At 46.8% G+C, this 12,500-nt stretch overlaps 1 protein-coding gene across 2 annotated transcripts in view; it reads left to right on the top strand.

Moving 5' to 3' along the window:
* LOC121547092 (slit homolog 1 protein-like) overlaps positions 1–12,500 on the top strand; it is a 238,691-nt gene that overhangs the window by 37,047 nt on the left and 189,144 nt on the right. For both annotated transcript variants that reach the window (XM_045209881.1, XM_045209880.1), the window contains exons 3-4: positions 1,482–1,553; positions 5,234–5,305. In XM_045209881.1, the coding sequence (XP_045065816.1) occupies positions 1,482–1,553; positions 5,234–5,305 (144 nt within the window). The remainder of the gene's footprint in view (positions 1–1,481; positions 1,554–5,233; positions 5,306–12,500) is intronic.

The following is a 12,500-nucleotide window of genomic DNA, read 5'->3' as shown; positions in this document are numbered from 1 at the left end:
CAAATATTTGAAACATATATTCAACCAGTGTCTACCACAGGGGCTATTTGAGGGAGAGGTGGAGGGGAGTTGGGAGGGGTGCAGAGAGAGGGAGGGGGAAAGGTATAAGGACAGAGAGAGAGAAAGGAGGAAAAATATGGAGAGAGAGAGAGAGAGAGAGAGAGAGAGAGAGAGAGAGAGAGAGAGAGAGAGAGAGAGAGAGAGAGAGAGAGAGAGAGAGAGAGAGAGAGAGAGAGAGAGAGAGAGAGAGAGAGAGAGAGAGAGAGAGAGAGAGACAGAGAGACAGAGAGACAGAGAGACAGAGAGACAGAGAGACAGAGAGACAGAGAGACAGACAGACAGACAGACAGACAGACAGACAGACAGACAGAGCTGACCTGACCATAGTTGAAAGTTATCTAGATTCAGAAGTACTTTCTCCTCTTATTCACCCTCTATCTAAATTCATGAGGGAGAGAGTGAGTGGAGGTGAGCAGCACTTGTCTCTATATTTATGGAGTGGGAACAGGGCATTTGCATTTATATTCGATTGGGAGGAAACACAGACTGCTGAGTGGAGTCGCGAGGCCTCACAGAACACACACACACACAGAACGGTACTCTGAATGAAGGAACACTATTGTTGGTACTAAGACCTGGACGCTTGTCTCTCCCTACATTTTTATTGCAACACTTCCAAAACCATCCAGTGCGTTAGCTTTGGCAGCGTGTATGTGAAATCGCTCCATAAGGGTGTATGTTTGAAGCCTGCAGCGCTAACACCTAACCAGACAGCTCTTTGGACACACACACAGTGCTCTGACATCTCCATGGCCCAGAGGACAGCTCCACAGTCGGTCTCATTCTCCTCCTCTGTTCTTTGAACCACCCAGCCCTGGATCTCACCTTAGTCTCCCCCCTCCTCACTCCTTACTCCCCCTGATCCTCCCTGCCTCACCCATGCCTCTCTCACCCCTGCCCCTACCTCTCCCTGCCTCCCCCCTCCCGCTCAACATCAGACCACACCAGGCCTCAAGGCACAGTGGCCTGCCTAACTAACCTATCATTCTTTCCTGGCTACGATCCCTGGGATGCCCCCCAGTGCCAAGATTCCACAGCAAGCCCAAGACCAGGGTTTCCCAAACTCGGTCCTGGGGCCCCCTCCCCCCCTGGGTGCACGTTCCCCCCAGTGATACACTAATTTGATTATTTGAATCAGCTGTGTAGTGCTGGGGGGGGATGTGGACCACACCATTCTCTTGGGCCACAGGGGTGCTGGAACTTGCCAATTCTGAATAACTGTATCCCATCTAGTCAAAACCCAGAAGGCGGGAAGCTCGTGAGGAGCAACTATTTCCCAGGCTTTTCACATGCGCTAGCTTCAAACAGTACGTGTTTGTTTTCATACACTACCACCTACTTTCAGAGAAATCTAACACTATGCGATGTAACCCTGTTTAACTAACAGTTAACTATCTTTCTCTCCTTATCACTCTCTGTAGGCAGCTGATGGAGAATCAGATTGGAGCGATAGAGCGTGGAGCGTTTGATGACATGAAGGAGCTGGAGAGACTGTAAGTAGGCTACAGCATGTGTCTGTGTGTTCATATTGGCTCTCAAATAGGTTTAGGGTTTGGACGAGTGTTATCATCCCGGTCCATCAGGGGTGGCGGCATGGGAGCAGGCAAGTTTTGATGAGGTTTTACCCTGGATTTACCTGACCCATCCTTCCCCAGGAGGCTCAGCCACAGCCCTGGCCCATCACTGGAGCATGAGGCTTTACCAGTCAGTCTGTGTAAACAGCTTGTAAACAGCAGGGTTAGGGTGAGCAGCAGGGTAACACAACACACAGACAAACATACCCACCACACCACGGGTAACACGTAAAACCCCCATACCCCATTCAGTATGGGGGTGTTAGCCACAGGACATTATGGAGCAGTACATATACACATGATGGTTAATGTACAAAAATGGCAGCCAGAAGGATATTGAAGAGCCCCACTCATGGTGTTTAAAGACTACATCAGAGACACTATTCAGTTGGTCACTAAACGTGTGGTGAGGCTTGAGGGTACAGAGATCTAGGAGAGACCCAGGCAGCCAGCTGTTGCTCACATATACACAGAGACCAATTATAACCCACACAACCACACGACCAACCTGAGAATAAACACTACATTGCCAAAAGTATGTGGACACCTGCTCGTCGAACATCTCATTCCAAAATCATGGCCATTAATATAGAGTTGGTCCCCCCTTTGCTGCTATAACAGCCATAACAGTTGCAAACTACACTGAGTGCACAAAACATTAGGAACGCCTGCACTTTCCATGACATAGACTGACCAGGTGAATATAGGTGAAAGCTATGATCCCTTATTGATGTCACTTGTTAAATCCACTCAATCAGTGTTGATGAATGGGAGGAGACAGATTAAAGCCTTGAGACAATTGAGACATGGATTGTGTATGTGTGCCATTCAGAGGGTGAATTGGCAAGACCAAATATTTAAGTGCCTTTGAACAGGGTATGGTAGAAGGTGCCAGGCGCACCAGTTTGAGTGTGTCAAGAACTGCAACGCTGCTGGGTTTTTCACACTCAACAGTGTCCCCTGTGTATCAAGAATGGTCCACCACCCAAAGGACATCCAGACAACTTGACACAACTGTGGGAAGCATTGGAGTCAACATGGGCCAGCATCCCTGTGGAACGCTTTTGACACCTTGTAGAGTACATGCCCCAACGAATTGAAGCTATTCTGAGGGCAAAAGGGTCGTGCAACTCAATATTAGGAAGTTGTTCCTAATGTTTTGTACACTCAGAGTATATGTCCAAGCCAAGGTATAACAAATGAATGGAGATTGTTCTTACCATTGAGAGTTGAAGAGCTCCTTCACTCCAACAGTGTACTTCTTGGCCTTCCCCATTATTTTCTCTCCCATTCTGCCCACTGGGCACAGACGTCATTTCAATGTCTACTTTTGATTTACACTAACCAAAAATATAAACCCAACATGTAGCAATTGAAAAGGTTTTACTGAGTTACAGTTCATATAAGGAAATCAGTCAATTGAAATCCATAAATTAGGCCCTAATCTATGGATTTCACGTGACTGGGAATACAGATGTGCATCTGTTGGTCACAGATACACTACATGACCAAAAGTATGTGGACACCTGCTCATCTCATTCCAAAATCATGGGCATTAATATGGAGATGGTCCCCCGTTTGCTGCTATAACAGCCTCCACTCTTCTGGGAAGGCTTTCCACTAGATGTTGGAACATTGCTGCAGGTCGGGCACTGATGTTGAGCGAATAGGTCTGGCTCGCAGTCGCCGTTCCAATTAATGCCAAAGGTGTTTAATGGGGTTGAGGTCAGGGCTCTGTGCAGGCCAGTCAAGTTCTTCCACACCGATCTCGACAAACCATTTCTGTATGGACCTCGCTTTGTTCACAGGGGCATTGTCATGCTGAAACAGGAAAGGGCCTTCCCCAAACTGTTGCCACAAAGTTGGAAGCACAGAATCGTCTAGAATGTCATTGTATGCTGGAATGTAGGGGCCTAGCCCGAACCATGAAAAACAGCCCCAGACCATTATTCCTCCTCCACCAAACTTTACATTTGGCACTATGCATTGGGGCAGGTAGCGTTCTCCTGGCATCCGCCAAACCCAGATTAGTCCGTCGGACTGCCAGATGGTGAAGTGTGATTCATCACTCCAGAGAACGCATTTCCACTGCTCCAGAGTCCAATGGCGGCGAGCTTTACACCACTCCAGATGACTCTTGGCATTGCGCATGGTGATCTTAGGCTTGTGTGCGGCTGCCTTGCCATGGAAACCCATTTCATGAAGCTCCCGACAAACAGTTATTGTGCTGACGTTGGTTCCTGAGACAGTTTGGAACTCGGTAGTGAGTGTTGCAACCAAGGACAGACGATTTTTATGCACTAAGCGCTTTAGCACACGGCGGTCCCGTTCTGTGAGCTTGTGTGGCTTACCCCTTCGCAGCTGAGCCGTTGTTGCTCATAGACGTTTCCACTTCCCAATAACAGCACTTACAGTTGACCGGGGCAGCTCTAGCAGGGCAGAAATGTGATGAACTGACTTGTTGGAAAAGGTGGCATCCTATGACGGTGCCACGTTGAAAGTCACAGAGCTCTTCAGCACGGGCCATTCTAATGCCAATGTTTGTCTATGGAGATTGCATGGCTGTGGGCTCGATTTTATACACCTGTCAGCAGCGGTTGTGGCTGAAATAGCTGAATCCACAGATTTGAAGGGTCCACATATTTTTGACCATGTAGTATATATCCGGTCATTAATCTGGGAGTGAATTGGTCTAACAACTATATCCATGGCCAGCATTTACCAACCTTTGAAACTAGAATAAAGTTCTAGTTTAGCATGAACGGAGCCGCTAGAAACCCAGTCAAGTCCATTATAATTCTCCATCTGCAACCCAGTCTGTGTATCTGTATGTGGCTGTAGGCCAATACATCAGTCTATGCTTTGCTACAGGCACGACCCGACCTGTCTCTCCTCTCCCATTCGTCCCATTCACCTCCATTTACTCCCATGTGTTTCCAACGGAGCATTGAGACGGTATAAAGCTGTGGTTTCAAACGGCAATTAGCAACAGTCTGTTCCTGATTTTGATAATGGTTGTATTTGCATAAAGCCTGCCAGCCTCATTCTTTGTTACCCTGGGGAGGAGAAGGCAGTGCCCAGCCAAGCTGCCTGGAGGCTCCAATATGCTCTTCTGCCTCTGCAAATGTTTTTTAGTAACCGTTGTTTTCTTAGTCCACTACAGATGAAAGCTGGATGTGTTCACATACCTGATACGTCTATAGCGGACTGTTGAAATGAAGTGTCAAAATAAATCTGTTGTTTTCTTCTTATAGTTGTGAACTGAAATACAATCTACTGATAAACAATAATGTATTGCTATGTGCGGTGTTGGAGTGCATTTTGCAGAAATAATGTACCATTCATAATCTAGTTGTGCCCCACAGTGCAGAGCTTACTGTGCACAAAAAGTGCTGTAATTTCTTAACGGTTCACCCGATATGGATGAAAATACAATCAAACTGAAACTGACAGTCTGCACTTTAACCTCATAGTCATTGTATCATTTCAAATCCAAAGTGCTGGATTACAGAGCCAAAACAACAATACATATGTCACTGTCCCAATACTTTTGGAGATTCAATGTATCTGCTGTACTAATCATGTGTTCTCTGTGGCAGGCGCCTGAACAGGAACCAACTGCAGCACCTTCCAGAACTGCTGTTTCAGAAGAACCCTGCACTGTCACGTCTGTGAGTACACACACCTTACACTCTCTCTCTTCGGTACACACACTTTCTCCATCTTACTCCTGTTGTGAGAGTACCCACATGGATTCTCTGCCTCACCCTTTACCGGCTTCCTGCCATGGAAGTGTGTGTGTGTGTGTGTGTGTGTGTGTGTGTGTGTGTGTGTGTGTGTGTGTGTGTGTGTGTGTGTGTTTGTGTGTGTATGTGTGTGTGTGTGTGTGTGTGTGTGTGTGCTTGTGAAGACTGGATGAGTAGAATTCCAGGAGGCCTTGGCAGGTCGGAGTGTGTTTTCTGCATTGTTGCCAAGTCATCTGCAGAGTCTGCGGTGTGTGTGTGTGTGTTTTTGTGTGTGTGTGTGTGTGAGGATGATGGAATAAGGGGGTATTTGAGTATGTTGGGTAGTAGGGAGAGGAATCCAAACTGTTGCTAGAGGAAGGAGTCATTATCTCTGGTCGTCTGCGTACGAAGTGATAGTTCAGTGTTTGGTGGTGGATCCTAGTGGTTTTATTCTCTCTCTATCGGACACACACAAACACACACTTGCACACACACATACACACTCCCGTGGCATGACCATCCCAAGGTAAGGCTAAACTTTAATGGGTGTTCCGTTCCATTTTCAGAGGATAATGAGTGTCCCTGTCGCTGGCCGATCGTTCCGGCTCCAATCACTCCGCTTCAGATGACCTGCTGCTGCTGCATATGGGAATAAGGAACCACTGGGACAATCAATTTCCCTCTGCACTTCTCCTGTCCCTATTCAAATCAAATCAAATCAAATGTTATTTGTCACATGCACCGAATACAACAGGAATACAACCTTACAGTGAAATGCTTACTTACAAGCCCTTAACCAATAATGCAGTTTTAAGAAAAATAAGTGTTAAGTAAACAATAGATAAGTAAAAAATAAAAGCACTAAAATAACAGTAAAAATAACAGTAGCGAGGCTATATACTGTACATGGGGTACCGGTACAGAGTCAATTAGTCGAGGTAATTGAGGTAATGTGTACATGAAGATAGAGTCCGGGTGGCCATTTGATTAGCTGTTCAGGAGTCTTATGGCTTGGGGGTCGAAGCTGTTAAGAAGTCTTTTGGACCTAGACTTGGCGCTCCTGTACCGCTTGCCGTGCGGTAGCAGAGAGAACAGTCTATGACTAGGGTGGCTGGATGCTTTGACAATTTTTAGGGCCTTCCTCTGACACCGCCTGGTATAGAGGTCCTGGATGGAGGAAGTTTGGCACCAGTGATGTACTGGGCCGTACACACTACCCTCTGTAGTGCCTTGTGGTCGAAGGCAGAGCAGTTGCCATACCAGGCAGTGATGCAACCAGTCAGGATGCTCTCGATGGTGCAGCTGTAGAATCTGAGGACCCATGCCAAATCTTTTCAGTCTCCAGAGGGGTAATAGGCTTTGTCGTGCCCTCTTCACGACTGTCTTGGTGTGTTTGGACCATGATAGTTTGGTGATGTGAACACCAAGAAACTTGAATCTCTCAACCTGCTCCACTACAGCCCCAGCAATGAGAATGGGGGCGTGCTCAGTCCTTATTTTCCTGTAGTCCACAATCATCTCCTTTGTCTTGATCATTTTGAGGGAGATGTTGTTGTCCTGGCACCACACGGCCAGGTCTTTGACCTTCTCCCTATAGGCTGTCTCATCGTTGTCGGTGATCAGGCCTACTACTGTTGTGTTGTCGGCAAACTACTTAATGATGGTGTTGGAGTCGTGCCTGGCCATGCAGTCATGGGTGAACAGGGAGTACAGGAGGGGACTGAGCACGCACCCCTTAGGGGGCCCGTGTTGAGGATCAGCGTGGCAGATGTGTTGTTACCTACCCTTACCACCTGGGGTGACCCGTCAGGAAGTCCAGGATCCAGTTGCAGAAGGAGGTGTTTAGTCCCAGGGTCCTTAGCTTAGTGATATGCTTTGAGGGCACTATGGTGTTGAACGCTGAGCTGTAGTCAATGAATAGCATTCTCACGTAGGCGAGCATAGAAGTGATTTAGCTCGTCTGGAAGGCTCGTGTCACTGGGTAGCTCACGGCTGTGCTTCCCTTTGTAGTCTGTAATGGTTTGCAAGCCCTGCCACATCCGACGAGCGTCAGACCCGGTGTAGTATGATTCAATCTTAGTCCGGTATTGACGCTTTGTCTGTTTGATGGTTCGTCGGAGGGCATAGCAGCATTTCTTATAAGCGTCCGGGTTAGAGTCCCGCTCCTTAAAAGTGGAAGCTCTACCCTTTAGCTCAGTGCGGATGTTGCCTGTAATCCATGGCTTCTGGTTGTGGTATGTACGTACGGTCTTTGTGGGGACTACGTCATCGATGCACTTATTGATGAAGCCAGTGACTGATGTGGTGTACTCCTCAATGCCATTGGAAGAATCCTGGAACATATTCCAGTCTGTGCTAGCAAAACAGTCCTGTAGCTTAGCATCTGCGTCATCTGACCACTTCTATATTGACCGAGTCACTGGTGCCTCCTGCTTTAGTTTTTGCTTGTAAGCAGGAATCAGGAGGATATAATTATGGTCAGATTTGGCAAATGGAGGGCGTGGGAGAGCTTTGTACGTGTCTCTGTGTGTGGAGTAAAGGTGGTCTAGAGTTTTTTTCCCTCTGGTTGCACATTTAACATGTTGGTTGAAATTAGGTAGAACGGATTTAAGTTTCCCTGCATTAAAGTCCCTGGCCACTAGGAGCGCCATCTCTGGATAAGCGTTTTCATGTTTGCGTTTGGCCTTTTACAGCTCATTGAGTACGGTCTTAGTGGCAGCATCGGTTTGTGGTGGTAAATAGACAGCTACGAAAAATATAGATGAAAACTCTCTTGGTAAATAGTGTGGTCTACAGCTTATCATGAGATATTCTAACTCAGGCGAGGAAAACCTTGAGACTTCCTTGATATTCGATTTTGTGCACCAGCTATTGTTTACAAATATACACAGACCACCCCTTGTCTTATGGGGGCCGTTGTTCTGTCTTGCCGATGCAGCGCCAGCTGTATGTTATCCATGTCGTCGTTCAGCCATGACTCGGTGAAACATAAGATATTAAAGTTTTTAATGTCCCGTTGGTAGGATATTCGTGATCGTAGCTCGGTAATTTTGTTATCCAATGATTGTACTCGCCGTCAGATCCATACAAGGCACCCCGACCTACGTCCCCAATATCTCTGTCTCTTTATCCTCCGAATGACGGTGATTTGGGCCTTTTTGGGTGTCTGAAGTAAATCCTTCACGTCCGACTAGTTGAAGAAAAAATCACCGTCCAGTATAAGGTGAGTAATCGCTGTCCTGATATCCAGGAGCTCTTTTTGTTCATAAGAGACAGTGGCAGAAACATTATGTACAAAATAAGTTACAAATAATGGGAAAAAAACACACATAATAGCACAATTGGTTAGGAGCCCGTAAAACGGCTCCTAACCTCTGGCTCTATTATCAGGGTCTCAGTCCTTTTCCCAGTCCCATTCCCAGTCCCAGTCATATTCCCAGTCCCATTTTCAGTCCCAGTCCAAGTCCCATTCCCATTCCCAGTCCCATTCCGTTCCCATTCCCATTCCCAGTCCCAGTCCTTGTCCCATTCCCAGTCCTATTCCCAGTCCCATTCCCAGTCCCAGTCCCAGTCCTAGTCCCGTTCCCAGTCCTAGTCCCATTCCCAGTCCTATTCCTAGTCCTAGTCCCATTCCCAGTCCCATTCCCAGTCCTATTCCCAGTCCTAGTCCCATTCCCAGTCCTAGTCCCATTCCCAGTCCTATTCCCAGTCCTAGTCCCATTCCCAGTCCTATTCCCAGTCCTAGTCCCATTCTCAGTCCTATTCCCAGTCCTAGTCCCATTCCTATTCCCAGTCCTATTCCCAGTCCTATTCCCAGTCCTAGTCCCATTCCCAGTCCTAGTCCCATTCCCAGTCCTAGTCCCAGTCCTAGTCCCATTCCCAGTCCTATTCCCAGTCCTAGTCTCGCCACTTCCAATACAGTCTAGTCCACTCGTGTTCAATGTATGTAGCTTTAGGACTGTCATCACCACTGTGCACTACAAGTGCATGAATAAAAGTCAAGAAAGAGGGGATAGCCTTAAGCCCTTGATTAGTCCATCAACTAGACCAGACTCTGCCAGCCAGCAGCTAAATGATTGACCAGAGCAGACTCTGCCAGTCAGCAGCTAAATTATTGTATTAGCAGATCTCTCTGCTTCCACTTCCATTCAATATGCTCTTTATTTCCATTACTAACTGGCTTCTTTCATGAGTACTTCTGCTTTTCAAACACTTTCTGGAGAATAAGATGACTAAGAATGTTGAACACCTGTTTACACCATTCACTGTGTACCAGCACTGTGCGTGCGTGTGTTTCTGCGTTTTTCTAATTAATTCCTTATTCCGTTTAGTTCACAAGACCAAAGCCTGATAATGAGCAGGCCAGCATTCATTTCAGCTGAAGAAGTGTATATTTGTGGACCTTATTTTTAGCATATAGCCAATATCCTCACACCAGCCTCATAAGAGCATACATGATAGAAAATAAACTTTATTGTCCAAAGAACAAAGATAAAAACCTTATTGTTCCCAGCACAGTAACTGCAAAATGTCTCCCCTCCAGCAGTCTTCTGGCAGACAGGGTCTAGGCTAGCGTCATTAAACAGAGCTAAGACAAAGAGGTTTCCTGATGCACTCGCTGCATCTTAAATCATCACTGGGCTCCGTCTCTCTGTCACAACATGGGGTCGGTACCCATACTGACGTGGTTAGGTTACAGCCAGGAGAGAGAGCTTCATGTACTTTTAAAAAGTTTTCACTCCCACAGGAAGACTACGGTGTGTGTGTGGGGGTTTCTATCTCTGCGCTTCCTCTAAGTGCTCACAGGGTCTTGTTAGGGTCTGTCTTTAATGGCCTTAACAAGAGGGGTTAATGTGAAAGCCTCCTGCCCTCAGTTGGAACGCTAATCCCAGATGTTAACTAGCTTCCCTTCTCACTCTATAGTTCTAGCTCTGTCTCTCTCTCTCTCTCTCTCCCTCTCTCTCCCCCTTCTCTCTCTCTCTCTCTGTCTCTCTCTCTCTCTCTCTCTCTCTCTCTCTCTCTCCCTCTCTCTCCCCCTTCTCTCTCTCTCTGTCTCTCTCCCTCTCTCTCCCCCTTCTCTCTCTCTCTGTCTCTCTCTCTCTCTATGTCTCTCTCTCTCTCTCTCTCTCTCTCTCTCTCTCTCTCTCTCTCTCTCTCTCTCTCTCTCTCTCTCTCTCTCTCTGAGGCGTAATTGACCCCCTCTCTCACTATTTTTACAGCTATCTATTTTTTACCCCTTCTCTCACTATTTTTACAGCTATCTATTTTTTACCCCCTCTCTCACTCTTTTTCTGCTACTTTCTTTATTTTCTTTACTTCTCCCTATTTTACTCTTTCGGGAATGAGTGATTGGGGACCTGCGTCGTAAAAAGAGAACCAGCTGGGAGGACAGACATACAGAAGGAGGGATGGATGGAGGAGGGAGTGATAGATAGAGGGATGAAGGAGTTCAGTCAGAGTGCTATCTATGTTAATGACATAAGAGGATACAGGTGTGTAGGGTTACATAGAGAGTATATCTTCATCTCATGTCCTCCCTTTCCCCCCTCCCCTCCCCTCCTCTCCTCTCTTCCAAACCCTGCAGTGGTTGACTGCAGAGGAAGACTTGTCTTAATAAAAAGGCTGTTAGTTAAATTAACAGATGAGTGTAGTGTGGTGTAGTGGTGGACGGGACAATTAGATTCAGATTCAGATTGTTTCATAGTCATGTGTACAGGGTTGCAGGTGTGATTGCAGGGTACAGTGACAATCTTAGGCTTGGAGCTCCAACATGCAGGACTAGTGAAATAAAACAATGAAAACGGTAATAAAACAATAGAAATAGAACTAGCACTATATACATCATAACAACTGTGGCCGTGATGAATAAATACATGTCCAGTGGGGTGGAGGCAGAGTAAAGACTGTTGAGGGGGTGGAGGGGGATGACCATAGGGGGAGCAGCAGGTAAGGCAAGTGAGAGTTGAGGGTATGTGGGGGGGTCATAGGGGGAGTAGCAGAGGGAGGGGGGAGCAGGTAGCTGACTAGTGGGTGCTGTTCAGCAGCCTGATGGTCTGAAGGTAGAAACTATTGGGCAGTCTCTCAGTTTTTGCCATGATGCTCCTGTACTGCTCGCATCGGAGTGATTGAAGCGGGGAGAACAGGGTATGGCTTGGGTGGCTGGGGTCCCTGATGATCTTCTTGGCCTTCCTGCAACACCTGGTGTTGTAGGTGTCCTGTAGGGCAGGCAGTGTGCACCCAATGGTGCGTTCGGCTGCACGTATCACCCTCTGAAGAGCCTTGCGGTCCGCGGTGGTGGAGTTGCAGTACCAGGCTGTGATGCAGCCCGTCAGTATGCTCTCGATGGTGCTCCTGTGGAACACCATTAGGACCCTCAGGAACAGGCCAAATTTCTTCAGCATCCTGAGGTTGAAGAGTTGCTGTTGTGCCTTCTTCACTATGGCGTCCGTGTGGTTAGACCATTTCAGCTTCTCTGAGATGTGTACACCAAGGAATTTGAAGTTATTGACCGTCTCCACGGCAGCCCCGTTGATGAGGATGGGGCATTTATTTATTTATTTATATTTAACCAGGTAAGCCAGTTGAGAACAAGTTCTAATTTACAACTGCGACCTGGCCAAGATAAAGCAAAGCAGTGCGATAAAAACAACAACACAGAGTTAAATATGGGGTAATACAAAACATAAAGTCAAAAATACAACAGAAAATATATATACAGTGTGTGCAAATGTAGCAAGTTATGGAGTTAAGGCAATAAATAGGCCATAGTGCAAAATAATTACAATTAGTATTAACACTGGAATGATAGATGTGCAAGAGATGATGTGCAAATAGAGATACTGGGGTGCAAATGAGCAAAATAAATAACAATATGGGGATGAGGTAGTTGGGTGGGCTAATTTCAGATGGGCTGTGTACAGGTGCAGTGATCGGTAAGGTGCTCTGACAACTGATGCTTAAAGTTAGTGAGGGAGATAATAGTCTCCAGCTTCAGAGATTTTTGCAGTTTGTTCCAGTCATTGGCAGCAGAGAACTGGAAGGAATGGCGGCCAAAGGAGGTGTTGGCTTTGGGGATGACCAGTGAGATATACCTGTTGGAGCGCATACTATGGGTGGGTGTTGCTAAGGTGACCAATGAGCT

The sequence above is a fragment of the Coregonus clupeaformis genome, chromosome 31 (assembly GCF_020615455.1).
Source record: "Coregonus clupeaformis isolate EN_2021a chromosome 31, ASM2061545v1, whole genome shotgun sequence".
Taxonomy (NCBI): domain Eukaryota; kingdom Metazoa; phylum Chordata; class Actinopteri; order Salmoniformes; family Salmonidae; genus Coregonus; species Coregonus clupeaformis.
The sequence above is the reverse complement of the archived record's forward strand: the minus strand, read 5'-3'. Positions and strand labels throughout refer to the sequence as shown.